Source organism: Ruditapes philippinarum, unplaced genomic scaffold (genome assembly GCF_026571515.1).
Source record: "Ruditapes philippinarum isolate M1 unplaced genomic scaffold, ASM2657151v2 ctg426_1_1_1_1, whole genome shotgun sequence".
Classification (NCBI taxonomy): Eukaryota; Metazoa; Mollusca; class Bivalvia; order Venerida; family Veneridae; genus Ruditapes; species Ruditapes philippinarum.
Window position 1 is genome coordinate 46,976 of NW_026858313.1, and position 27,437 is coordinate 74,412.

General features: G+C 32.3%; 2 protein-coding genes and 8 non-coding genes across 18 annotated transcripts; 1 reads left to right on the forward strand and 9 right to left on the reverse strand.

Annotated features, from left to right (window-relative positions):
- Positions 1 to 1,881: 1,881 nt before the first annotated feature.
- On the reverse strand, positions 1,882 to 18,858 carry LOC132752755 (ras GTPase-activating protein-binding protein 2-like). Of its 2 annotated transcripts, none has more exons than XM_060743130.1 (12): positions 18,808 to 18,858; positions 15,633 to 15,755; positions 15,254 to 15,335; positions 13,296 to 13,397; positions 12,694 to 12,865; positions 12,320 to 12,413; positions 11,459 to 11,631; positions 10,814 to 10,997; positions 8,539 to 8,714; positions 8,147 to 8,208; positions 7,519 to 7,578; positions 1,882 to 7,334 (listed from the first exon to the last, which is right to left on the reverse strand). In XM_060743130.1, the coding sequence occupies exons 2-12, from the start codon at positions 15,725 to 15,727 to the stop codon at positions 7,074 to 7,076; spliced, it is 1,461 nt and encodes a 486-aa protein (XP_060599113.1). In that variant the 5' UTR covers positions 15,728 to 15,755; positions 18,808 to 18,858; the 3' UTR covers positions 1,882 to 7,073. The 2 variants fall into 2 exon arrangements, with proteins under 2 accessions (XP_060599113.1, XP_060599112.1); XM_060743129.1 differs by lacking the exon at positions 18,808 to 18,858 and adding an exon at positions 18,658 to 18,801.
- On the reverse strand, positions 8,845 to 8,943 carry LOC132752769 (small nucleolar RNA SNORD16). The gene has a single exon (XR_009628852.1). It is a non-coding gene; the product is annotated as a small nucleolar RNA SNORD16 (small nucleolar RNA).
- Positions 9,461 to 9,561, reverse strand: LOC132752768 (small nucleolar RNA SNORD16). The gene has a single exon (XR_009628851.1). It is a non-coding gene; the product is annotated as a small nucleolar RNA SNORD16 (small nucleolar RNA).
- Positions 9,631 to 9,731, reverse strand: LOC132752772 (small nucleolar RNA SNORD16). Its single transcript, XR_009628855.1, has one exon. It is a non-coding gene; the product is annotated as a small nucleolar RNA SNORD16 (small nucleolar RNA).
- LOC132752774 (small nucleolar RNA SNORD16) lies at positions 9,801 to 9,901 on the reverse strand. Its single transcript, XR_009628857.1, has one exon. It is a non-coding gene; the product is annotated as a small nucleolar RNA SNORD16 (small nucleolar RNA).
- LOC132752773 (small nucleolar RNA SNORD16) lies at positions 9,971 to 10,071 on the reverse strand. Its single transcript, XR_009628856.1, has one exon. It is a non-coding gene; the product is annotated as a small nucleolar RNA SNORD16 (small nucleolar RNA).
- Positions 10,141 to 10,241, reverse strand: LOC132752767 (small nucleolar RNA SNORD16). The gene has a single exon (XR_009628850.1). It is a non-coding gene; the product is annotated as a small nucleolar RNA SNORD16 (small nucleolar RNA).
- LOC132752771 (small nucleolar RNA SNORD16) lies at positions 10,311 to 10,411 on the reverse strand. The gene has a single exon (XR_009628854.1). It is a non-coding gene; the product is annotated as a small nucleolar RNA SNORD16 (small nucleolar RNA).
- LOC132752770 (small nucleolar RNA SNORD16) lies at positions 10,528 to 10,627 on the reverse strand. Its single transcript, XR_009628853.1, has one exon. It is a non-coding gene; the product is annotated as a small nucleolar RNA SNORD16 (small nucleolar RNA).
- Positions 18,859 to 19,225: 367 nt separating the features above from the next.
- LOC132752756 (uncharacterized) lies at positions 19,226 to 27,437 on the forward strand. 8 transcript variants are annotated; one of them, XM_060743139.1, is made up of 4 exons: positions 19,227 to 19,456; positions 20,410 to 20,489; positions 26,682 to 26,848; positions 27,193 to 27,305. In XM_060743139.1, exons 1-3 carry the CDS (start codon positions 19,358 to 19,360, stop codon positions 26,824 to 26,826), a joined length of 324 nt encoding a protein of 107 aa, XP_060599122.1. In that variant the 5' UTR covers positions 19,227 to 19,357; the 3' UTR covers positions 26,827 to 26,848; positions 27,193 to 27,305. The 8 variants fall into 8 exon arrangements, with proteins under 8 accessions (XP_060599121.1, XP_060599114.1, XP_060599122.1 ...); XM_060743135.1 differs by lacking the exon at positions 27,193 to 27,305 and adding an exon at positions 23,715 to 23,892 and having other exon boundaries at positions 26,682 to 26,812; XM_060743134.1 differs by lacking the exons at positions 26,682 to 26,848; positions 27,193 to 27,305 and adding exons at positions 23,715 to 23,892; positions 25,993 to 26,132.

Sequence of the window (27,437 nt, forward strand, 5' to 3'; positions counted from 1 at the left end):
CGATTTATTTTTATTTTCTGTTTGAAGCTGCTGATTATTTATGAAGCCATCAGGTATATCGGACTTTTGTGTAGTTGGTTTAAACATATTTATTTAAGCTCGATTGCGAAACAAGTTCTTGCAACTTATATTAATCACTTTCGAGTCCGCTTCCTGGAACCAACCAGTACTGGTGTCATATGGAGAAACAAGGTCGTGACCCGAGTAGGGCTCGAACCCATGATCTCTGGGTTGAGAGGCAGACACCTTAACCACTAGGCCACCGCTCCCCTTCAGGAAATATAAAAAATAAAGTACTAGTGATAAGCCCTAGTAATAACAAAGATGACTGCAGCTTTATCTGTTATTTCTACCTGCATAAATTGTCATCTAACTTATCAAAAGATGAATATGAAATGAAACACCATCATTTAAGACTGGTATTAAATAATGTTTACCTTTATGCATTAATAAAGATGATATATCTCTCTTTTCTCACTGTATGATTAAGCTTGCTTGTCTCTCTTTAATGTCGCTTCTTGTGTCTATAGCGATAACGTTAATTTTTGACGTCATAATCTGTGACGTCGCTAACGTTAGGCAGCTTAGTAGATTGAGAAAAATAAAATAAATCAACCATGTTTTATAAAGAATCCCTTATTTAACGTCTTCATTGCTTTCAATTGAAGTATGCATTTCTGAAGTTGATTATCATTTTGAGCTACATTACCGAATAGTAATAGATGCTGTCAATGTCAGTTGAGGTTAAATATTTCTATAAGTTTCCGTCTTTGAAGGACAATGAAACCGGGGAAATTTGAGACATGCTATATTATGTGCAGTATTTTATGGAATGGTTATTGAAAGTTGGATACCATGATGTCCCTGGATCCTTCACCCGGCGAAATATTGTTAAAGCGATCACAAATCTTCAATACAGTAGTAATTGTCTTTTTTGGCTCATGCTACATAATTTATTGAAATATTTTGAAAATGTTCGCTAAAAATGCTACTTGCGAATATGTAAGTTTGAAAAACAAGAAAACTTAATGGTATTTTACACAAGAAGACTAAAAATAGTTGACATAAACTGGACCCATTTTGATGCATTTGTATAATTTATACCACTTTTGTAGAGGACAATAAGGTAATTCTACATTCGATAACATCGAAGCCCTGGGATTTCAGGATTTTAGAAGAATTTTAAGACATGTTTTTATATACAAGATAATTTTAATGTCTACTGTATTTGGCCCACTAATGCATCAGACTGGAGCAATTCATAATAAAAAAAAATGTTGCAGATGGCCACCAAGACTATTCCTGTAAAGTTTGGTCAAAATCAACCTTACAGTTCAGTTTAAAGAAATTGCGGCGATGACAAATAACAGACACAATGCCATCACAAAAGCTCATCTCCCAGTGCAGTGTTCTTCAGCAAGGCAAAAGTGAAATATAGCACAACTGGAAATAACAACTCAAAACTATTCTACTTTTTGTGTCACTCGGATATTTTCATAGAACATTAAAAAGTTTAAATTGATCAGTAAATTGCACCAGTACTTACTCATTATAGAAATTAAACATTTACCTTTGTCAAGTTGTTTCTATTTTAAATGGGATGGTTTCAGCCACATGGCCATTTCTCAGTGCTCAACAGTAAGAAAAGGAGCACAACTCTGTTAAAAGGTACCTCAAGAGCTATGGGACCTGTGCCCATGATCTTTCATGTCATATAATTACAGAGAACAAAGATGTGAAACTTCAACCAATTCCTTCCTCTAGATTTGTAGAGCATGTGCCCCCAAAATTTTGGAGGAAGTGTGATGCGGAAACCAAGTTTGGTCCAGTGAATAAATAAATATGATACAAGCAAAAAGAACTGGTAACAAACAAATATAACTATTTATTTCGATAGAAATTTATTTTCTTTTTACGTAGTTTTTTTTGACAATATAGATCTTTCCATTTTCAGCAACTAGTCATTTACATAAATTACTTTCATAGATTATGTTACGAGAACATACTATAGAATGGTATTTCATAACTTAATAAAAATACTTTATTAACTTTAAGTCAACTTTTCAATTTGAAAAACCTATATCTATTTCAATAATGGTATAAAAATGGCAAAATTTTCTGAAAAACCATCAAATATTCTTTAAAGCTTTTGAGCAAAACCTGGCTTAACAGTGATTAGACTATAGTGTGATAAACAGGATTTTTATATGATAAACAGGATTTTTATATGATAAACATGAGATTTTGTATGATATAAAAGACTTTAGCATGATGAACAAGAATATAATACAAGTGTCTAACAAAAGATGTTCAAAAACATTTTAATCTAGTAAAGGTAAGAATATTTCAGGCACAAAACGATTTTGACATTAACAGGAACCCTCGGGGGAATTTTTTAAGGTGGTACTTTTCTCTCTAAAACTAAGTAAAATCAAGATAACAGAAAAGATCCAAAATCAATGGAAACTTTTTTTATTTCTCACTATGAACTATCAATTTGAAGTTTAAAACTTTAAAATAAGATCCTCTACATGTACCACTATCAACAGCATTATGAAAACGATTTTAACATCAAACGCTTTAAAGAATATTTGACTGAAACAACACATACGGACTGTCATAGTTCTGGAGCAAAACTTAAAAAGAGGGTGTGAGCACAGTTCACAAGACAAAAACCACTACATCTAGGAATGTGAAATGAGAGTAGCTTTAACACAGGCTGTAAATTAATTAATACCTCTCCTAATTGAGAGCACAGAAAATAAGTTTTAAACAAGACGGCCTGGTGGTAGTGAATTTTAAAATCAGCAGCTGGACTAAAAACTTTCTTAGAATATTTTCCCTACCACTTATTTATAAGAATTTGCAAAATTTGTTAAAATGCGGAGGGAAAAATGCTACAGAAATTGTTAGGTCAAATAGAAATTCGATTACTGATCATGAACTTAACACTTACCCTGCTGTAAACTAGTGATTAGTCTTCGCCACAAGTATAGAGTCAGGTCCAGTCTGCATATCCGTGCAGTCTGATCAAGATCTGTACTGGCTGACTAACTTAAAAGTTTTTTGTATCTTGATATCCCCCAAAAGGGACAGGAACCTGGGCAAGTCCATTCAAGATATTTGCCAGGGTTTAAGTTCATAATCTTTTATTCACCTCTAAAGGGAAAGAACTATCTATACTTTTTTGGTAGCATTTCTAGAATTGTCCGTTTGAAGTATTTTATTTCTTTTCTTTTTTTTTTGTTTAAAAAAAATATGAGGGTATGGTGAACGGACGAAAAAATAAAAAGATCAACAAAAAAAGTTCAACATTTCATGATATAAAAAGCAGAGATGTCTAGCAATCCTTTCAAACAAACGTTTTCACAAAATAGAAAATGATTTGTTACATAAATAATTATTTACATGATATTTGTGATGGAGCAATGAGACCTTTCATCACCAAAAAGCACATACCAAACACAAACGATACACCGTGACAAAGAGAACGAAACAAACAAACAAAATAAACACATGTATAAAATTCAAAATTAAAAAAAAATATTAATATATATTGACAATGCCATTGAAAAAACAGCAAAGAAAAATACGACAAGATGTTTCAAGTACATATAGTCTTTGATCTATGACCCTCAAGCAAGCTGTAAACTGTTTATGGTAACTATGGTAACATAAAATGAGCACAAAAATGGAGCAACTACATTCCGTCCTGAGAATCAAGGAATTTCACTTATGTGTAAAATGAAACAATGTGATACACACTAGGCCGTATATATTACTGATTATCTGTTCATTCAAGCATAGTTTACCATTCAACCTCTCCATGGTGAAAGAGTCCTTCTTTTTTAAATAAACTTCCGAAACATGTATATAAAAGCTTCTTTGGCAATATGATTCTAGGCTCTTGGAATGAAAAACAGACATCCAAAAATTTGTATTATGAATGGACTTACATGCAAGAAGCTTTGAACCTATTACTAAGGAACAAATAAATACATGGCAGCAATTTTCTTACAACAATTCATAACTGTCAATCGGAATCAATTTTCAAAAATTTATTATCAGAATGGTTCATTATTATCATACAACTATCTAAATTCAATAAAGAAAAGAATATATTTGTTGAAGTGAAATGATAATCCTGCAGAACTGAAAAGAGCCTTTAAAAAGCACCGAAAGGGACAAATTAAATACAACTTGCTATGAAGTAACAGATAATCAATAAATCTTTACAACCGATAAGAAAAATACTAAGGAAATGCCATTTTTATAAACATGTCTCTTTCATCGGACGATATATATATTCCAAATAAATCTTTATTAGTATCTCAAAAACGCTCAGAACACCTTTTAGTTTTTACAATTATCAATTGCACCTGGTTCATTCTTATACTTAAAACATATTTTTTAATATTCACAATTTTTTTTCCTATATTTTCATTCATTTCAATGTTGCAATAAACTTGTAAAATTTGAAAGAAAGCGACCATTCTGTACACTTTTAAGACAACAAACAAGAAAAAAAACTGTTCAATATGTAATATTAAGTATAACAAAATATTCATTTTATCACATCTCTTCAAACAAATAATCCATCACATAAGCTCCAAGTTTGCTCGGAAATTCAAATGTTCAACTTTTCCCAAAGTACAACACTGAAATACCCTTTTTCTCCACAAATCGTATTCTATACATGGGCTAAAAACGAGACTTTCGAAGTCTCCAAAGATGAAGAATTATAATTATGGTGGAAATCGTCATTTACTCATTCAGCCGATTATTTTTTTCTTCCTTGCACCATTATATTCACTTTAGCTAGTTATACAACAACATACAAGTCAATCTGTGTTTTAAACACATATCCATTTCAAACAGAATTATATAAACTGACATGGCATTAGTGACATCAACAAATCGGGGTAGAGATTTGTGAATGTAATAACAAGATCGTCTTTCGGAAAACTATTGATCAACATGATAACTGACACAAAAAAAATAGATAAAATGTCACCCTAACCCTTTACCTGCTGAATTTGTGCGATGGATTTGTCCTGCTTTGAATTTGGAACAGTCCATTCAAAGTTTTAGGGATTTCAATTATCAAAATACAATAATTGAGCTACCAATGCTATAGAGCTTGGTCAGACGACACAGAAGGGCAGGCGGACCGGACTCTATACTGGTAGCAAAGGCTTAAGTTCCAGCAAGTTAAAGAGTTAAGGTGATGCATCACAAAACATTAATCATTTTAATCACATATTTTCTGTGCAAAAATTGGCACATCTTTCATTTGAAAATGACAGTAAGTTTCACACAAATAATAACAAAACAGAGAAAGAAAACAGTTTGTTGTTGTTTCTTTTAAGTTCAAAACTGAAACTGTCTGAATTAAGATAGAAGGCCCTGCGCTTGCACTTTTACCTAAATTATGTCACTCAAAATATACATTTGCTACAAAAGTTGGCAGTTACGGAATTAAATCAAGATAGTCCCAAATAACGGTTAAAATAAAGACCTTGGTTCTGCTGATCACATATGCATTGAAGATATCACCTTGACAAGGCAAGATTGACTGCTTTTTTTATTAGTTTCAAATTTTTACAAGAAATAATAGCCAACTGGCTCGCAACTAGCAATGACTCTGCATATCACATTTTAATATGCAACGTACTTTGAACAACAATATTCATCTTCACATTTGATAAAGGACCTTTTAATAAGAGAACAACTAACAATGGACACATAAATATTTTTGAAATCAATAAAGACATAGCAGTTGGCAGCGAACACTTTAATGAAAATAAGAATTTGGTATGTTTTTTTTCTTTTCAGAGTTTCACATTAAAATTACAGCACGACCATATGCAACTGAAAATATTCACACAAGTGATCGAGACAGTATTTGCATATTCCAGATAATACTATTGCCACATTTTAATAATACAAACGGGGGGAGAGAAAAAAAATAGGATCTAAATGCAAAATGTATAAAAACACGAGTATTAAGCATGTTTCAAAAAAATAATCTTTAATAATGAAGAATGAATTACAAAACATTGGTCACAATCTTTTCATAAAAAAAAAATAAACAAACCTATTATTATAACATTTTGATTCAAACGCTTCCAGCTTACGATCGAAAAAAAATAACGGGACACTTCATTTAAGTCATGATAACTATATTATATAACGTTTTTTTTTTCGCAACAAAATAAATTAAAACTGTTTAATATGATCACATTCTACATACAGAGTTAGCAGTAATCCCCTGATTCATATTAAAACATTCCTTTATGTAAACAAATCACTTAAAAACCTTCATTCTCATGTTCTGAACAAAATAATAAATTAAAAACTTTGGCAGAGTAGTGTCATTTCTTTCTCACTCTTTTTCTTGTTGTTGTTGTTTTTTGTATATATAACATGTATATGAACTGAAAATATGCAATTCTGCTTTCAAAAAGCATCTCATTCAAAATTAGAAATACTTATAAAATCTCACTCACAACTATGTTTATCGAACGACGCGAGTGTTATGAATAAATACCACTCGAGCAGGTACGCAAGTTTTTTTCTCAATACAAGGATGACGACAGAACGAGGAAAATGAGACAAGGTATAACCAGAATGCTTGTGTAATGATCAAGTTATATGTACAATGTTCATGATAAACTGTAAAGTATAAATTATTACTCCAACATTTCGTATATATAAAATAGCACATTAAATTATTAAGCTCCCTTTTGTGAATCGAGAATTCACTGATCATGGTAACTCCTAGTCCTGATTTCACAACATGGTATACCCAGTTGTCAACTTTTATATAAAATAAATAAGGGTCTACATAAATATTGTTTGAATCCTCACAGAACCACCAGCTTTAACAAACATTTCTATCACACAAAATGCAGCAAGACATTGCGGCTAGGTTGTTACTTTTTTTTTTATATATTTCTATTTGTACGTTTAGCAGTCATGTTGGACACTAGATGACAATAATGAAATGTCCTCACATTTCTCAGAATTGCATACTTTCTACACTGAACTAAGCACCATCACTAAACTTCCTTTCAACGACGAGGGCCCGACATCCCTCCTCTTTGACCCATTCCTCCGCCCCCGCCTCTACCGCCATCCCTCATTCCTGGTGGGCCGCCTCCACCTCGTGGACCCATTCCTCGTCCTGCACTGCCTCCTCGGTTACCATATCCCCCACCACCACCGCCGGCACTTCCAGATCGTGGTGGGGGACCCCTTCCCATAGGACGACCCTCGCTTCCTCGTGGCTTCTTCTCCTCAACATTCAAACGATGATCATGGAACTTAATGGGCTAAAAAAAGAGAATCAGAAATGTATTTTTCATTAAAACACTGCAAAATTTTCTCACCTACCTAAAATAGTCATTCTCGAAATTTCCACATCATGAAGGAGAACAAAGAAAATTCTTAATGCCCTATATGATTTTACATATTTATTTTGGTAATTAATGATAAATTGTATTATATTACTCATACCTTGCTCTGTAGAATATTCTGTACAGGGTCTGGATTGTCAAATACCACAAAACCGAAGTTCTGAAAAAGAAGATAAACTGTAAAAATTCTAAGATGGCAACTTCAAGTGTCATATATATATATTACCAGAATACCAGTACATGCATTTTTATCTTCTTGTTAACCTTTCTGAATGTTAAACAGTTCAAAGCACAGATACACACTTAAAAAGAACTTTATATCTAAAGGAAAGAACCTGTTTATTTGCCTTCTGTAGAAAAAGTTGTTTTTGTTTTTCTTAACAGAATTGTTGTTTATGCCTCCAGTATTATACAAGATCCTGTAGACTTGAATATGCAGTCTAACCAAGCCCTATACCCTTGGTGACTCAATTTCTATACATTGAAATCCCTTATTCAAACAGACTGTTCAAAATTCAATGCAGGGCAATTCCATTACATAAATTGTACCTTAATACTTGCTTAAAAAGCGTTAAACAATTCATTAAAAAATATTTCTCAGATTAAAATTAGCTACAGAGACCATAGCTGTTGTAACTATCTTGAACCAAGAGGTTTCTTAGGCAATTAAGAAAATGTTCTAGCCCAACTGTACTTTTTACACAGACTTCTAGCCCAACAGTACTTACAGGTATTTTACTACCACTGCCTCCTTTTGTGTTTATACGAAGTTCCATTACATTACCATAGCCTGAAATACAATCAACATTTTCTTACATGATTCATACAGAAATCTATCTATAAATCAAAATGATATTTCCATGAAATGCAAAATTATATTTTTATTCAAATGAATTCTAGAGAATTTTCTCTATTTTGCCCTCAAAGTAAAAATAATCTCTTAAAATAATTGGCATCGAACAAATTGATATCCATTCAATTAAGCATGACAGAGATTTTTAAATTCAATGGAAAATTTGGAAATTCAACCATATTTCAATTACAATCTTGATTTTTTTATTAATTCTGTCATATTTCCAGGTCTGTGTGACACTGTTCTTTAAAGGGATTTTTATCGTACTTTCAAAGAATTTGCGCAACTCCTGTTCTGCAACATTGTGTGGTAAATTTCCAACAAACAGCTGATGGCTATCTGGATATCTGGCCCCTCTTCTGTCCGACATATTCTCGCCATCTTCACGTGTAACACTCACACGGTCCCTATCACGACCTCTGTCTGGACGGTCACGTCCACCTCTGATAAATACATAAAAACATTCTGCACATGAAATATTCTTATAAATGTATTATTACAAAATGATAAATTATAATATGATAACCATTTGCAAAGCTATGCAACAGATGTAATGCTTTACAAGAAATGATATGCTCAGTAAAAGTTGTCTTCAGTAGTGGTGAGTAGGTGTCTGACAGCAGGCTACTGTCACCTACGCACCCGTCCGACGCAAATTACAGAATCACTGCATATTTCCCGCAACAAAGTGTTGTCATTGCCAAAAAAGAGACTTTATTCAAACCCAAAGTTAAACTTATGTGTGTCTAGATCAAGTACAAAGTACAGCTGCATGAGTATTGATTAAATTTTTAGAAAGAAAACTAAATATCAAAAAGACAACAGAGATGTATAGTATCCAGTGTTTTTATCACTTAACTGGTATGCTGCGAAAAATAATCACTAACATTGCTAATTTTGGAAGTAAAAAACTAGTGTTAAGTTCATGTTTTCGGAAAATCGGCACGATTTAAAGAAAATTTAAATTGGGAAGAAGCCTTTGTTGTATAAGAAGAAAATCACTTGTATGAATAATATAATTTACTCAGTTAACAATGTCTTCAGTTTTAGTTAATGGGCGTAAAACAGTAGGCAACTGTCACCTATTAACCAATCTGACGCAAATTACACACATTGTTGCAAAACTTTGTAAAATTTTTATGTGAACTTCAACATGAAATATACTTTGTGCTTAATTAATTTCCTAGTATGCTCAGTAAATATTATCATCAAGTCTAGTAATTATGGCTTCTGACAGTAGGCAACTGTCGCCTAATTACCAATCTGACGCAAATTACACACATTGTTGCAAAACTTCGTACAATTTGTGAAGTATAGAAAAAACAGAAGTTGATAAAATCTTAGCATAAATATTTAGTATGCTCAGTAAATATTATCATCAAGTCTAGTAATTATGGCTTCTGACAGTAGGCAACTGTCGCCCAATTACCAATCTGACGCAAATTACACGCATCATTGCAAAACTCCATACAATTTGTGAAGTACAGAAAAAACAGAAGTTTATAAAATCTTAACATAAATATTTAGTATGCTCAGTAAATATTATCATCAAGTCTAGTAATTACAGCTTTTGACAGTAGGCAACTGTCGCCCAATTACCAATCTGACGCAAATAACGCGCATCATTGCAAAACTCCGTACAATTTGTGAAGTACAGAAAAAACAGAAGTTTATAAAATCTTAACATAAATATTTAGTATGCTCAGTAAATATTATCATCAAGTCTAGTAATTATGGCTTCTGACAGTAGGCAACTGTCGCCCAATTACCAATCTGACGCAAATTACACGCATCATTGCAAAACTCCATACAATTTGTGAAGTACAGAAAAAACAAAAGTTGATAAAATCTTAACATAAATATTTAGTATGCTCAGTAAATATTATCATCAAGTCTAGTAATTACGGCTTCTGACAGTAGGCAACTGTCGCCCAATTACCAATCTGACGCAAATTACACGCATCATTGCAAAACTTCGTACAATTCGTAAAGTACAGAAAAAACAGAAGTTGATAAAATCTTTACATAAATATTCAGTATGCTCAGTAAATATTATCATCAAGTCTAGTAATTACGGCTTCTGACAGTAGGCAACTGTCGCCCAATTACCAATCTGACGCAAATTACACGCATCATTGCAATTACTACGGACAGTTAAGCATTTCAGGTCTATCAGCAAGTAAAAAGTATCTTCAGGATTACTCAGCCTCTAAAATCAAAATTCAACATTAAAGTAATGGTATCTATTTCAAGACATGCTCAGCAGGTATTGTCATCATATAAAGCTAGCAGGTATATAACAGCAGGCTACTGTCAACCTGCTAACTATCTGACGCAAATTACAACCATCATTGCATTCATAGTATGATAAAACATACCAATGTTCATACTTTCTAACTTTTCTTTAGAATGTAGACTTAAATGGCCATATTCTTTTGGAAGCAGCCTTACTGGCCATAACCTTTGAGAATTAGTTAAAATATTACAGTAACCTTCAGATGTAAAAAATTAAATTGCACGTTCTAATTATGACAATGCTAACCTTGGGGCTCTTTGTTCTTTAGGTGCTGTCGGGCTAGTGTCTTGTTTCACCTCTTGTCTTGTGCCAAATCCCGATGATTTCATACTCTGTTGCTGGGGCTGTGATGGAATCTGTTGAGAGACAGGTCTGCTTGTGCCCTTGCTTGCCAAATCAGCCCATGAAAATGGTTTTCTTGGCTCGTCAACTGAATCAAAACCAAAGAAGTCATATAATTTCTTTAAAAGCAGTGTACTTTAACTTACAACCTAAACATGTATCTATTCACATGACACTATTCAAATATAATTCTTTTCATAAGTTAATATCCATTCCTGCTTAAGCTTTGTTTTATTTGAATGAGATAATCTTCAATTCCTACAACGTACAAGTATTTAAACCATTTTATCTTAAAACTTTTACATTCTTTATAAAGGCTTGGCAACAAAATTTTAAAATTTTTGGGAATGGGAAGATATATCTGTGGATAAATGACCCATAAATGGGGATATTTAAGTACACTTAAATCATCTTAAACAACAAGAAACTTACATATATAGATAGAAGAACACATGCTTCTATAATATACATTCTGTTTTCTTGAAATGAACTAAATAAGGGTTATAAACTTTGATAAGATTATTTTTTTTATAAAAATTTTAACAATACCTTGAGGAGGTTCCTCTGGCTGTGCAGGCTCTACCTTGGGTTCTTCCTTCACTGGTTCATATGTCTCAATCTGTGCTGGAATCTGTTCCTCAGGTTCGAGGGGCTCTTCAGGCTCAGACTTTGGAGAGGTTGGAGTTTCAATTTGCTCTTCCTCCAACATCCCAGTACCATTGCTGTTAAATGCACATTATCAAACATTATTATGTATGACTCATATTCAGAAATAGTAACTACCAAGAAAAACTTCAGTTTGATAGAAGAGGAAGTCCACTACCTATAGGAAATCCTAAAGATTAGAATTTTTTCCCTAATACGAATTACAGTTCTAATACTGCTAAATTGAATTGAAATTGAAAGTTTATAAAACCTGTGGGTAAATTCCATTCAAGTTGTTGGAATTTTACTTCAGATTTCCCCCTTTTCTGATTTACCGCACTATATTTTGCCTTCAGAAAGCACAAATTGTTTTGAAAATTGAAAATAAAATCATTAACATTCTGGAAAAACTGTTGACCTCAGTCTTTTTTTTAATGCAGTCTTTTTTTAGTTTGCATTCTTACAATCATTGCTTGCTCAGTCTATCAAAAATCGTATCATGGAAAGATAAAATTAATATAACTTTAATTAAGTTTAAAATCTAAAGAAAGACAAAAAAACCTGAATCAAAGTCTGAGACATAAGCACATAAACATTCATTTAGTTTAGTTGGACTGCATATGTTCTAAAAGTGGATTATTCAGTATTAAGACCAGTTCACTATTAAGACCACTTTGGGTCAGTCACGCTAGTGGTCTTAATAGAGGAGATTTACTGTATCTAAATCTCAACAGCCTTTTTCTAAAGTATGCATCAAGTATTTACCTGAGTGATGGGGCATGAGCATCAAAAAACTGTTGTGTATCTGCCAACAGATCCTGTTGTACACCAACAGGCTCAACGATCTCACCTTCGGAGTCTAAAATAAAACAAATCCGTTTTATTCACATCTAAATGATGACACTTTTAAATCAGTCATCTTCAATGTTTCCAACTACAATATAAGTATATATTAGTATAAAATACAACATTTTCCCCACCCATAGATCAATTTTGTTTCCCTAAGTTACATTCACAATTTTACTTTTTTTCCTATCCACTTTACCCACAAAAGATTTTACAGTTAAAATACTTCCTTACTGGACAGACCAGAACACATTCTATTTGTCAAGAGGTAGAGAAATATCAAGATAAATTACCTTGTGCATCTTCTTGGTTTTCAGTGTCCGTATCATTATCATGGAAAACCTCGTCCTGGTATCGGAAAATATCATTGTGCACATAGTACTTCTTTGGAGACTGTGGTGCCAACACAAAAGTCTGCATAAATCTACGCATTTGCATACCATTGTTTGACAACTCTCCTGTAACCTATAAAATTAATACCATTTGTTTTATCCATATATATTGTTAAAAATTTAAACGAACAAGCAAACAACCCTTTCAACAAGCAGGGAAGCATTTTAATGCTGCACACAAAAAAATTTGATAAAAACATGGAAAACCTAGGAAGGAAAGTAGAAATATCTTTTTATCTCATGTAACCTTGATCCATCACGTTCAAGGACTTCATGGTGACCCTGACCTTTGACCTCTCAATGTCTGCGTGCACATGTTAAGTATGGAGGCTGCAGGCGAAAGGATTTCCGTGTTACGGTCTAGGATAAAGCTTTGACACAAACAGGAAGACCAAAACAATATGCCCTCTATCCAAGGACATCTTAAATATTTGTCACTGAAATAATTAAGCGCTTTTTTTGTGATGATATGAATTTTGTATCAAATAGATAGGAGTACATACCTGCACAACAACTGCATTTCCAACTGTGGCTTGACTGTCAACCTGACGGATCTTAGCATGGCAATCACAAAAGTTTAGGGACATAATTTTCTTGTGAATGTCCTAAAAATAGAATACATATAGGTACGTAAGTTTTCTGCCAACATAATGATTACTTTTTTATAAAGTCACACAACACTGTTATGGTCAAAGTATTTTTCCAACTTTTCTGCTTGTTGCTCCTCCATGTGTTATTTACAGCACAATCTTACACAAAATAAAAGCACCAACATATCTCATGGCAACTGGGTGCAAAAATCCAAATTACCATAAGGTTTCTAACTTGGTTAACAAGCAATTATCATAGTATTGCAAGCAATCCATAAGTCCCCTACCGGTAAGAGCCCAAGCAACATTCTGAAGGGCCATTGGCCATTCACTTATGTTCCTATTTAAATAAATTTGTTAAAAAAGTTCTTTAAAAGTTATCACAGGAAACAGTTTTTATGTACAGACAGACAGACGGACTGAAGGACACTCTAAAGTTATTTTTTAAACATCCCTGTTATCAAAATATAACATTTTTAAAATCCTATCATGATTGAAGAAGTTGGAGTAAAAATTACCAATTTCTCAAAAAAAAGTCTAAGTTCAAAAGGGGCATACTTCTGGATATAATCTTGCTAGAGTATTGAACACTCACAAATGTTGAGTGATAATAAGAAACATTTATATGAAGTTTGAAGTAGATACATTCAGAAAAAGAAGTTATTAAAAAAAACAATGTTTTTTTCATAAAAAATTTATGTTCAAGGGAGGTAATTCTGATAAATTTTGTGCTAGAGTTGTAAACCTTGTCACATATGATGTGGTTGATGACAAGCAACTTATATTTAAAGTTTGAAGAAAATACCTTAAGAAATAAAGTATTTATTTCCATACTGCCATCTACCCATATGTCAAGTTTCATAAAAATATTTTCAGTACTTTTTGCGTTATCACGGGATCCAGGTTATGTGTAAAATTTGCCATATTTTCAGTCTATTTGTTGCCATAGCAACCAGAATTTTCAACATAGGAAGAAAAGAAAAAGACGTGCATAATCTCCATACTGCAATCTATCCATATATCAAGTTTCATAAAAATATTTTCAGTACTTTTTGCATTATCACGGGATCCAGGTTATGTGTAAAATTTGCCATATTTTCAGTCTATTTGTTGCCATAGCAACCAGAATTTTCAACATAGGAAGAAAAGAAAAAGACGTGCATAATCTCCATACTGCCATCTATCCATATATCAAGTTTCACTAAAATATTTTCAGTACTTTTTGCGTTATCGCGGGATCCAGTTTTGTGGACGGACTGATGGACATACCAAAATTAGATGTTTATGAGGCAAATGAGCTCATAAACACCACCTGGACCAACGTCCATAAGCAAAATAAGCTCATAAAAACAAAAAAATAGCTCTTAATTTGAATTTTATGAGTTTATGTTCTTTATTTAACTACGGAATGAAGCTCATAATAATTAAATGTTGGCTCGGACGGACAGACGGACGGACGGAGGGTAAACCTAAAGTCCCCTCCAGTAAACCGGTAGGGGACTAACAAGAGGCAAGCTATCCTAAGTAAGCAACCATAATCCCTGACCGCCAATTTTTTTATTTCCTGTTCTCATTCTTGTGTCTTAGGAATTTCAATATAACACAAGAGATAGAACCATGACTTTACAACTAGTAACAAATAATAATCAGGCCCTCTCCTTTCAAAACCATTAACACAATAAATGTCCATGTGTATATATAAAATAAAATGCATTTTTTGAATTGAGTGCAAATCAAACATGAAATTTTTGAATAAGTAGCATAATCTTTTGTTAAAAAAATTGACAAGTAACAAACTTTATTGAAAATTTTTGTAAACATTATTTATATTGTTTTTTTTATTTAACAGCAAAAATATAAATTCCACTTACTGCTTGGCCCATCACAGGGGGTTGTTCTTCACCAGGTTTCTCTACACCTCCATGAACAAAACTTGAATTATGACTGTAAAATCTGAAATGGTATATACATCTCAATATTAAAAATATATCACTTCATATTCTTAAACAAAACATATCATCACAATTTTGCACTTGACTGCTTACTGACAATAACTTCCAGTTTAAGAAAAATTACTTCCTGGTCATTTTCATGGTCATTTTTAATTACTGAGCACAAAAAACAATTATTCAGTGTGCATTATTCAGATTATTATGTATATTATATTCATTAAGAGTTGAGGAATAAAATTCACGTTAAAAATAGCTATCTCAAAACTTCACCTGATCATCATCAAAATAACATATTTACCTGTGAAGATGCAGTGGGGCCTCATGAAGCAAGGTGTAGTACTGCCTCACAAATTCACGGCCAACACACTGAGGACTAGGAGTTTCCATGACCATGACTTAGAGTTTAAAGGGAGCAAATAATCTGAAACAATAATGTCATAATATTACAGTAACACATATGTATTTTTATATTATATATCGTTTTATAATATTGCTCAAAATCTCCAGTCTATATCACTTTATAATCATCAGAATTTTGTAGACAATAAGACATTAGAACCGCTGGAGTTGCAACTTCAAACATAACAATACAACACTGAACCTTCCTGATTTCAAAATTAAAAAACATGAATTGAGAAGAATGACAATGACCTTTTAACTAAATGCCCTAAGGCAACATGTCGAGCCCGCTGTCACATCTGACCTTGAGCTTTGACACAGCAAAATGGTTATTAAGTGACACGCCGTCTTATGATGTTAAACATTTGTGCCAGGTTATATGAAATTTCACCAGCTAGTGATAGAATTGTAGTGTGGCCAAGCTTTTGAGACCATTTTTGGCATTTGACCTTGAAGTAAAACCTTGACCTTTGACCTAGCCACACGGTTCTTGCACTTTTGTACAATGTTATTTCAAATTCTGCCTACCAATGACAGTTACATCCTGGACAAGCATAATCCAGACAGACGCACGCACATACACTGAACTGCTATTGTGACAACTATATCGAGCTCTTCACAGGAGGCCTCATAAAAAATGGATTTTAAATGAGTGACTCAACAAAAATTCTTGTTTTGTACCTTAAAAAAATTGAACGATTTTTACCTGTTTCTTATGATCATACACATGATAAAAACTTAAACTGATAAATTTTTGTTAATGAAGTAATTGAAAACTAATGAACTTGTTAGATACTGCATTTATTTAACAAATGAACTTGTTAGATACTGCATTTATTTAACAAATGCACAAATTAAGTTTGTATGTTTGTTATTTGTTTGCTCATGTGCTATATTTCAAAATATTATCACAAATCAACAAGATGAAAAGCATTCTGCTACACTCCTGTATGTATTTTGTGCAACTGCATGTAGGTACAAGAAACACAAACCTTAAAATAGAAACTTGACTCATATGAGGATATGCATGATAACTATCATTCAAATCTACTTCAAACATTAACATCAGAGACTTATATAATTACCGAAGGAGAAGCAGCTCCAAAAATAAGAAAGATTTCCCATCGAGACGCACAATCCCTAGCAGGAGATTTAATCGTGATTGGCGATGATTGATTTCTAACATCTTTGTTTTAATATTGGAAAGTTATCAGATATTTAAGGTTACAAAACGTATTACCGATAATTTATAATTGTTCATATTCTTTATTTTACATTTATTTAAGTTATATTTTGTCCCTTTTTATATTCTCTTTAGACTTAATGAGTTTAAAATAACCTGGTGGCATGAATATCTGTAATTTTTCTTAGCCAATAAAATGTGGGATTATGAGATAAAAAAAAGACAAACACGTAACATATACTGGGCAGGAACCAGTTTCCTGACAATACCAGTTTCCGGACAAGTATTATAACGGCTTAATTTTGGCTTTATCAATGACGATCGGTATTATATGTCATGAAGATGCTTGTTTTGTTTCAGAAAATAAACTTCCTTCCAAGTTGATACATCATTAAAATTTCGTGAGGATATCTTACCTCTGTTTTAAAAACAGCCTTATATCCCTTTGGGGCATGTAATTTGTTCTGCGCATGCGCAATATTTTGTTTATTTCGGGATATAATTTGGGGTAGCAATTAATGCTCAATTTACTTCATTCGAAGTTTATTGTGTGTAAGCCCAGAGCTTAATCTGTAACGTATCGGAAAACGGTGTTTAGCTAGGTTTACTCCACTTTCGCACTTCGTTGCTGCCATACACACAAAAATATCCGTTTCAGTTTTCAGTCATTCCGAGACCCAGCACGTGATCGTTATTTTTCCTATCATAAACATTTTTCAGTAAATCAGCTTAATTATATAAGAAAGCTAATATGTAAAATGAAATTTTTTGTTATATTAGAATATTTATCAGTTAAAAACAGATATGAATAGCAGCTTAATATATGTTCGGAAACTGGTTCTGCAAGAGTGAACAATTTACAATTTTGAAGACCTAACTTAACCCTTCAGTTTGTACATTGCTTTCCTCACCAGGCAGTATTAATTGTGTTATCGGACGTAGTTAGAGCTCAGGTTTTTGGTATGTTAGTTTTATTAAATTAATGCATGTTTATTATTAAAAAATAGACAATTAAAAAAACTCGAATTCTGTCCGGAAACTGGTTCCTGCCCAGTATATTTACAGTTACCATTTCATTTGTAAATCATTAAATTTTGGCGTATTTGCAAATACAGTATCACGAGTCATATATCTTATAAATTTGCAAATTCAAGTTGGCAGAACACGATGACTCTCACGAAAACTTATACATGTGCAACTGTGTTATCACTGATTCTGGTCTTTCAGTGCATGACATCATAATAACCTCTCTATCAACATACAGATCCATGACGACATCAGATTATTTTCACTTTGAATTGTTAGTTTTTACAACAAAATATATTCCCCTTTTATTATTTTATTCACAACAATATTTAACATATCAAGTTAGTAACCAAAACTTTTTTAAAAAATACTCAAAGCCAATTACTATTTCTGTAGAAAGAAGACTTTAGTTGAAATTAGTACTGACTACACTACTGTACAATAAAAGGAAAAATATTAAAATTTTATTTAGATCGAGGTCATTTCGTGATAAATTCTTTTTCGATTTTGAATCAAGGACGGACGTCCAAAAGAAACATTTGAGTTTACTTTTTAATATCATAATTAATAACCCATTAATAAAGCGAATAATAACGATCAACAATACACAAAACGAAACAGACTTTTTTTCTTCGCGGTCTATCCAATTTTGGCGAGGGGAAACCGGCAATTTTACAAACAAAAAATTTACAGCTGAATTTCCTCGTTTACTTACCTTAGATGATCGAATCAATACACAACGAATTATTTTTTAAAAATACATGAGAAAATGGTTCAAAGTAAGTCTATATTTTACATAAATAAGTTATTATTTCAGTTTCTTTTCTTTCCAGCACATGCACGTTTTGTAGAAAATTTTTCTTACCCTAGTGCGCAGGCCCGAAATCTTTTGCTACAAGTTTTGGCCCTTCAAGAGTATAACGCTTAACTGAAATATTCACAATTTGATATATATATTATGTTTTAAAATAAAGGCTAGCATTATAATTATCTTAGGGATCAATACAACAAGCGGTGAATTGAACGTTAAAGGGCATGAAAGTGACAAAAAAGCAGTAATACCGGTTAAATTTGCCGTTAGTTTTACTTATGCATACACAATAAATCTGGCCCTTTATGCATTTTAGTTTCGAAATCTTGGAAATAGGTTACATCCCAATTCCGTTTCATATGATAAATCAATTAACATATTAACTTTAGAATGATGAAAAATTACTTTTATTCCACACTTAACCAGTTATATATTTTTGAAAAATACGAAAATAATAATAAAGTATTTTACCCCTTGTGAGCATGCGCGTTGCTATCGGAGACGGCTTACACAATTGCAGACTTTTACTTTGTTGTTCACTGTCATCAACACAAATCAAGTTGTTATCGAGATTATAACAAGGTGACAACATTTGACCATCGGCATGGCTGGCACATACTATCACCAGGAAGCTCTTCGTAAGGCGAGATTGATTGAAAGAAAAACTGAAGCAATGAGACGATTACAAGACAGTCTTGGAGATGTAAGTTAACCATGTCTGATGTCTTTGAATTCCTTATTTTTGCTATCAAATATGTATATGTTTTCAAATCCAACACTCCTATGAGGGTTGACCATCACTATCTGATACCCACCAGAAACTTGAACTCCCTGATACCATACTCAAGGACACATGCAGTATCTGACTCCTAGTCCTATACATTTTCCCCAGAAGTATATATTCATCCCAGGTGTAGTGATTACAGGTGTAGGCAATTTCCAACAGCCTTGCTGTTGGATTAACCCTTTAGCGACGTGGTTAAGTGTCCGCCTTGTAATTGAGAGGTCAGGAGTTCAAATCCCGGTCCCAACCTGAGGTTTTATCAGGTTTACCATAATGAAATGTTCTACCGGTGTCCTGAAGTTACAAGCTTGTTCCAGCTTAGACCTTTTTACTGGGCAGCTGCATCCTGTCTGCCAGTTTTAAGTCAGTATTGTATTTATATTTGTATCTCGGTCTTGTAGTTATTTTGTTTTCATTTACCTTGCTTTTATCTATTACATAAAGTACATATATATATATATAATTGTTTTAACAGCTTTTTCCAGACAACCTACCTGCTTCAGTGTGATCGTTTAATGATTTTATAAGCAATAAAATGCAGATCATAGTCCATTTACTTACATTGATGCTCATTTTTGGGCATGCACAGATTTTGCAAAATTATTTCCAATTTTGTACATAGATTTATTTTCACATTCCTGCATTATACATCATCAGTGTGGTGACAGCAGAAATGATACAAAGTTCCATCAAAACTGATACCTAATTCAATATAATACTTTGACATGTAACTATATTGACAGCTGATTTAACTAATACTATTTTTTATAGCGATATGACACTAATATGAGGAAGACTTATAGGTTTGAATTAAAATTATATAACTGTATTGGTTCACTGTCACTTTTTAATATATTTTTTATATTTTATAGAGTCAGGAAGGACCTGGTATTGTTGAAAGTAAGCCATCCAACTTGGTTTTTTCAGAAGCTGGTCATTATGCACAAAACAGGTACATTGTTCTGTTTATTTTTGTTGTTGTTTTTGTTGTTGTCTGTTACTTTAACTCTCTGTGTGAATAAAATGTTCCAATTGATCAAATTATTTGTCAGATAAAGGTAATTTTAAATGTCACTAAAATTAATCTCTTTGATTTGTAACATTAAAATCAGCAATCCAAACACATGTCTTAGTTTTTTCTTTCAAAATTTATTATAATCAATTAAAACAATATTATTTTCTACACAATACAATGTTGGCAAGGGAAAGCTGAGTGTGTCCAAAGAAAACATGAGCAGTAGGCATTTAGTACATATATAATATTCTAAGGATGTTTCGACAGTTTTTTTAGATGTATGTGGTTTGATAATATTTAAATAAATGTATTTCTCATTTTGTAGAATTTTTAAACTTTTAGTATCTACTTGAAAAACTGTGATATTTACATGTATTTTGTGGATCAAATATGACACAAAAACTATTTCAATAAATCTATATTTATAAAAGATAAAGAAATCATAGTCAATGATTAACCTGTAAGTAAAGGGACTCTATTGGATCCCATTAGGTTTCTTGACAATTGACAGGACTGGAAATATTTTTTTCCAATTTATTTTGATTACACTGGTCTAATACCAATAGTTATTTTAGATCATCCATTCTCTCATATTTTTTTCCAGAATTTCATAATGAAAAGATATAAAGGCTTTTAATCCATATTGGACACTTAAAATAATAAATATATTTATACCCCCGAAACAAAGTTTTGGGGGTATGTAGGAGTCACCCGGTGGTCGGTCAGTTCAGCGGTCCGTTGCATTTTCCTTGTCCGGAGCATAACTTTAAGACTAATGGTTGGAATTCAAAACAACTTCATACAATGGTCAAGCACAATAAGAGGAAGTGCTGTGCTCAAGAACCATAACTCCATCTTGACTAATTACAGAGTTATTGCCCTTTGATACTTTTCCTTGTCCAGAGCATAACTTGAAAATTCAAAACAACTTCATACAATGGTCAAGCACAATAAGAGGAAGTGCAGTGCACAAGACCCATAACTTATCTAAAGTAATAACAGAGTTATTTCCCTTTGTTACTTTTCCATTGTTTTTTTCTTGTCCAGAGCATAACTTGAAAACCACTAGATGGAATTCAATACAACTTCATACAATGGTCAAGCACACACAATGAGAGGAATAATAAGGAACTCTTTCTTGACTCATTTTAGAGTTATTGCCCATTGTTACCTTTTATTGTCAAGTGCATAATTTGAAAACTAATGGTTAGAATTTAATGCAACTTCATACAATGGTCTAGCACATGAGAGGAAGTGCAGTGCACAAGAACCATAACTCTATCCAGAGTAATTGTAGAGAGGTTGCCCTTTGTTACTTTTCCTTGTTGCAGACCATAACATGAAATCTACTGGTTGGAATTCAATACAAGTTCATACAATGGTTAAGTATATTGAGAAGAAGCACAGTGCACAGGAACCATAACTCTTTCTTGAGTCATTTAAGAGTTACTGCCCATTGTTACTTTTTATTGTCCAGCGCATAACTTGAAAATTAATGGTTGGAATTCAGTACAACTTCATACAATGGTCAAGCGCAGTGAAGTGAAGTGCTCAAGAACCATAACTCTATTTTGAGGAATTACATAGTTATTGCCCTTTGTTACTTTTTTTGTCAAATGCATTACTTGAAAACTAATTGTTGGAATTCAATGCAACTTTATACAATGGTCAAGCCCAGTAAGATGAAGTGCAATGCACAAGATCCATAACTCTATTTGGACTAATTACATAGTTATTGCCCTTTGTTACTTTTTTGTCCAGTGCATAACTTGAAAACTAGTGGTTTGAATTCAATACAACTTCATACAGTGGTCAAGCGCAGTGAGAGGAAGTGCATTGTGTAGTAACCGTTACTACATCTTCAGTTTTTGCAGAGTTATTGTCCTTTGTTCCTTTTCCTTGTCCGGTGCATAACTTTAAAACTAATGTTTGGAATTCAATACAACTTTATAAAATGGTCAAGCGCAATGAGAGGAAGTGTAGTGCTCAAGAAATGTAACTCTATCTGGACTTACTACAGAGTAATTCAATGAAACTTTATCAATGGTCAACCACAGTGAAAGGAAATGCAAGGTACAAGGACCACAACTATCTTTAATTGCCCTGGAACAACCATAACTCTATTTCAACTCTATACAAAGTATTCTGTGACTAGTTACTTCCTCATTTCCGAAAAAGTCTTGTGGGGGTATTAATCACATTTAGTGATAGTTCTAGTTTCAATTTATTAATTCTGAGTATATTTCTTAATTTGATCTTTTTCATATTTTTTTGTTTTATGTGCCCCATTAATAGTATCTCTGTAAGATTAACCTATTAGTAATTTAGTCAGGAGCTCCTGTAAGACGTAAAATGTAGATTGTCCTTTTAGTTACTGAAATTTCTAGCCTAGACATGTTGTAGATTAAAATTCAAACAAAGAATTTGAATCATATAAAAATGTGTATTTGACATCTCCATTTATCAGTCGTTTTCTTCTTGATAATTTTTCATAACATAATTTATAATTATATTTATAATTTATATAATGTACTTTCAGATTTCTTTACTCACAGTATTCAATTTACATTAATACATTAATAATTATCTTATATCAGAATGGTACTAAAATTAATAAATTAGTTTTAATATTGATTTCATCAAATTCATAATAATATACATGTATTGTATGTACAAGACGCAGTCTTTAGTTAAAGTATATTCTATGCTTTCATAATTAATATTCTGTTCTTGGAGTTAAATTGCATTGATTCAGGGAGATGTTAATCAATGGCAGAAATAATGTTTTATTAATTTCATATCTAAATTTTTTTGTTGAACAAGCAATTTACAAACAGAGTAATTATATAGCAATCAGTTATCCAAAGAATCTTTGTACACACTAATTACTAGTAATTAGAGTGTTTTTTACTGGTTATATACATAATTTCAAACATTTCCATTCATAAAGAATGTTTATTATGTAACTTAAAAATTCAAATGAGTTCCAGCAATAGACAGTTTTTATAATTTTCGTTTTTATATGCAATGTGTTGTACAAATGTGCAGTAATTATATGTTAATATAAATACACACACACATTCAGCATTTATTTGCATTTCAATCTCCTTTCTACGTCTTATACTAACCGAACAACAAATTTCTATTTACATTTCTTTCTAGATCCGATAATGTAAGAGGCTGGGAAAAGAATGAGGTGGTTTTTGAGGAGGTCGTGCATGATCCAAATTTTAAATATAGAATTTCAAAGGATTCCGGAAATAGACCCGTACACGTAGATCCCATTTATAAAATCTTGTATCCTGGCGGAGTTACGAGAAAGTAGACATTTTGTATTAATGTACGTGACAGTGTATTTTTTTTAAGCTTTCATACTTTATATCGGTCACACTTCCAGTCATGTAACAGCACCTTGACTAAAAAAAATATCTGTCCCTTTAACTTCTTGCCTAAAATCTCTCTAAATTACTCTCCAGCAAACATTGGCTTCGCATTTTCTGGACAAGCCATTATTTCTCCCAAAAATCTACAGATATACCGATATGATTACTGAGCAAACATTTATTTGAAATCAAGAAATTTCATTGTCAGAGATAGGTTAAAAATTATTTGATACATTATTGTTTATTTCATGCAACTTTTACAAGACCAGTATTTAATATGATTATAGGTTGACAGAACCCTTGTTGCTTATATAATTATAGCTTTAAGCAGATGTTTTAACAATTATTTCACATAAAATGTAACTTCTGTTTTGTACGAAATTGGCAGCCTCAGCTATGTTGCATGTTTGTTGATTATATATATTAATTAAACCACTGAAGATAACTTTCTTGGTTTTAGGTATAACCATATGAAAGTCTCCAATAAAAATTGTTCTGCTAGCTTAACTTTCTATTTTGGCATATCTAGAAAATATATTAAGATTTGGATATCAGATTAAATTTTGTTACAATACATTATACCATATCATGTGAGCTTACAGTCATGCATTTTTCAATTTATATTGTAAGTTCAAGATAAAAAAAATTCTAAAACTGCTAGCTGTCTCAGCAGTTTCTTTGATGGTCAAATTGCTCAAAAATCAGATCTTTGTGGTTTTGTGTGCTTTGTTGGTCACATTCTAGATTGAATTACCATGGGTGTCAATTTTATTCTCTCATACTTAAAACAAATGCAGTGAGTTTTTAATTAAACTTTTAGTCTTTGAATCAACATACCAAAATGTCTGTAAATTTTTGTCATATTTATTATTTAGCTGATACTTAAGGGCTTGCATGAATAAATTATATTAGAAATACAAATGGATGTAGTTTAAATGCACACCTCCTCAAATAATTAGCTCAGTCTGAAATTTCACCAACTTATTTTTTTGTTTTAATGGCAAATGAGAATTGATTTTCAAACTATATATTCTACAAAAATGTAAGCTCACATGACTCAATTCGTTATTTTAATTTCAATTTTAGAAAATTTGTAAAATTCACTGTCCATGGAAAGAAAGCCTGTCTTTATAGACTTTAAATAATTGTCTTTAAGGAAGAAAAAAGAAGTTTTTGCGCTTTTACTTTGTCAATGTCAGGCTTTGAAAGTGTACAAGTCTTTGTTGCTCATTTAAATAACTCTCCCCCAACCCTTTCTTACATTAAATCCGTATAACATGTCCCTGGCTTTATTGAATGCAAATTTGCAAACTAATACGCAGTTACGCCCCTTTAAAATCTATGCCTTCATTAAATTTTGTAAACCTCAAGTTTCTTGATGAATTCTCACATTTGCCTTCACTTTTAACACTTCCTGTTAAAGGAACTCGTTTAATAGTCTTTGTGTTTTGTTGCTGTTTTAATTGTAGTGCTAGTGTTCTTATTTCATGCCCTCTCTTTCCGATTTTCAGGAGTAAATTGGAAAAATTCCGTGTGAATTCAGCCGGTTTTGACAACAGATATCGTCATAGAGACAACTTAAACCCTCACTGTGATCTTGCCTATGCTGTTGTTTACCCAGGAAAAGATAACTCTGATTATACCAATGATGAAAATAGAAACAATAGAATCATGAATAGAAATATTGAAAGTTATGAGATTTCTAGGAAAATTAACGGGCCTACTCATGAAAGCGATATTGATTCTTTCTTTGAGGTTTCTTCTGAATTGTAAAATATGTTCCTTCGCCCCCACCCATCCCTTTTTCGTATATTGAAGTGCTAATTCTACACAGTCACTGTTTGTCAGCAGGGTTTTCAATCCTGAACCTTTCGCTCATTTTACACATTTTATGTTGTTGTTGTTGATTTTTTATATGATTTGCATTATTTTTGCATAATTATGCAGTATTATTATATATACTATATAAGTGCTATGTACATACAAATGCTTGCTTTTCTTGACCAGTGCTTTGCTTTTGAAGCTAATTGTTGTATGTTTTGGACATTGTTTTGCAGGGAATTTTCGAAATATCCTCCTGAGCAAACCAATCGTAAGAAATTTGTCCGTCGCAAGAAGGAGGACGTCATTAGAAAACCTACTCCAGAATCTGTGAAAAAAATCCCTCGAGATCAGATTTATGGCATTCTCCATCCAAATCGATAAATAACATATCATGGCTAAATAACGTATCATGGACTTTCGGGAATTGTTGCTTTGCATACACCGCATCAGTATTACCTAATTATGATCTTCATAAATGTTGTTTTTGTGAAAAAAAATTGTAGTTTCTCAGTCGATGTGTATTTTTGTATTTTATCCAATTTGCTGGTGCTTCAGCATTTTTTGTGTGCAATGTTTTTTTTTGTTTGTGTATACCCCACCTCCATACTTAATAATTTAATGCTACTAAATGAATATCTCCCCCGAATATACAACACTTGCTCATGTTTTCTTTGGCTGCATTTTTCGCAAGGCTTTTGGGTTCAAACTCTTAAAGGTGTTTGCAATAGGGATTAATTGTATTTTTGTATTCTGTCTTAAATTTCACAAATGAATTTAAATTTGGTATTGGGACACTTTTTGCGCTAACATATATTTTTCGTTCTTTCTCTTTTCATCATGCAGTTATACATTTGTTGACCTTTAATGACCTTATTAGAATCATTTAAATAAAAACAACAATGTTTTCTATTATCAATTTCAGTCTTAATGAAAGAATTCACCATAGACGTTGCCGAGCCCAAAATGAAGGGGATGATCATGTTTTGCCCCTTATGAACCCTCCCGAGTACAATTTTACCGTGCCCGTTCATGAGCTACCTCCTCGAAAACCACACTTCAAAGTTTAACTGAGATTATAGTAGAAAATATGTAGAATTTTATCATTTATGTATATTTCTAAAAATAGACAATGTCATCATTGATCATATCATTTGTATATTAATAAATAACACTAATAATCTTAACTAATTTGGTAATAAAACATCTCATTGTAAATTATAAACAATTTTTCTTTTTGCACTTTCTGGAACACAATGAAAAAATTGTCACAATTTGTTTTCCCTCGTGAGCATTTTGCACGTATGCACAGTAAGTGTAAAATTAGAAAATAAACGTAAGTTAGTTTATAAAATAATATGTACATTTTTCAAATTATTTGATTTTTTCCCGGAATAAATATTGACAATTTTTTAAAGTGTACTAATTTACATCAGGCTAACCTACTACAAAATTGGACCAATGAGGGATCAGCGTCAGTACGACCACAGTAGAGATGGACCAATCGTTGACCGATCGAAATACAACTTAAGGCAGGAGTTTAACTTCCTTGGAAATAGCCTATCCATGTTGAAGAGCGATATTGTACCAGCTCACAAACCAACACCAATGTGTCGAAGATTTTAAATCTTTCAAAGCATGTCCCTCCTAAGACGATCTTTCGAGTAAAGTTTTATTAATA

Bases quoted from the DNA above. Each gene is read 5' to 3' on its own strand.
- LOC132752755 (XM_060743130.1), bottom strand. From the start codon at position 15,727: ATGGTCATGGAAACTCCTAGTCCTCAGTGTGTTGGCCGTGAATTTGTG. The intron at 8,715-10,813 runs GTTAGCATTGTC...TGTATTTATCAG, and splicing joins AAAGAACAAAGAGCCCCAAG to AGGTGGACGTGACCGTCCAG. The intron at 7,579-8,146 runs GTAAGTACTGTT...CTTCTTTTTCAG, and splicing joins GCAGTGGTAGTAAAATACCT to AACTTCGGTTTTGTGGTATT.
- LOC132752756 (XM_060743131.1), top strand. From the start codon at position 19,358: ATGGCTGGCACATACTATCACCAGGAAGCTCTTCGTAAGGCGAGATTG. The intron at 19,457-20,409 runs GTAAGTTAACCA...TATATTTTATAG, and splicing joins TACAAGACAGTCTTGGAGAT to AGTCAGGAAGGACCTGGTAT. The intron at 20,490-25,446 runs GTACATTGTTCT...TCCGATTTTCAG, and splicing joins GGTCATTATGCACAAAACAG to GAGTAAATTGGAAAAATTCC.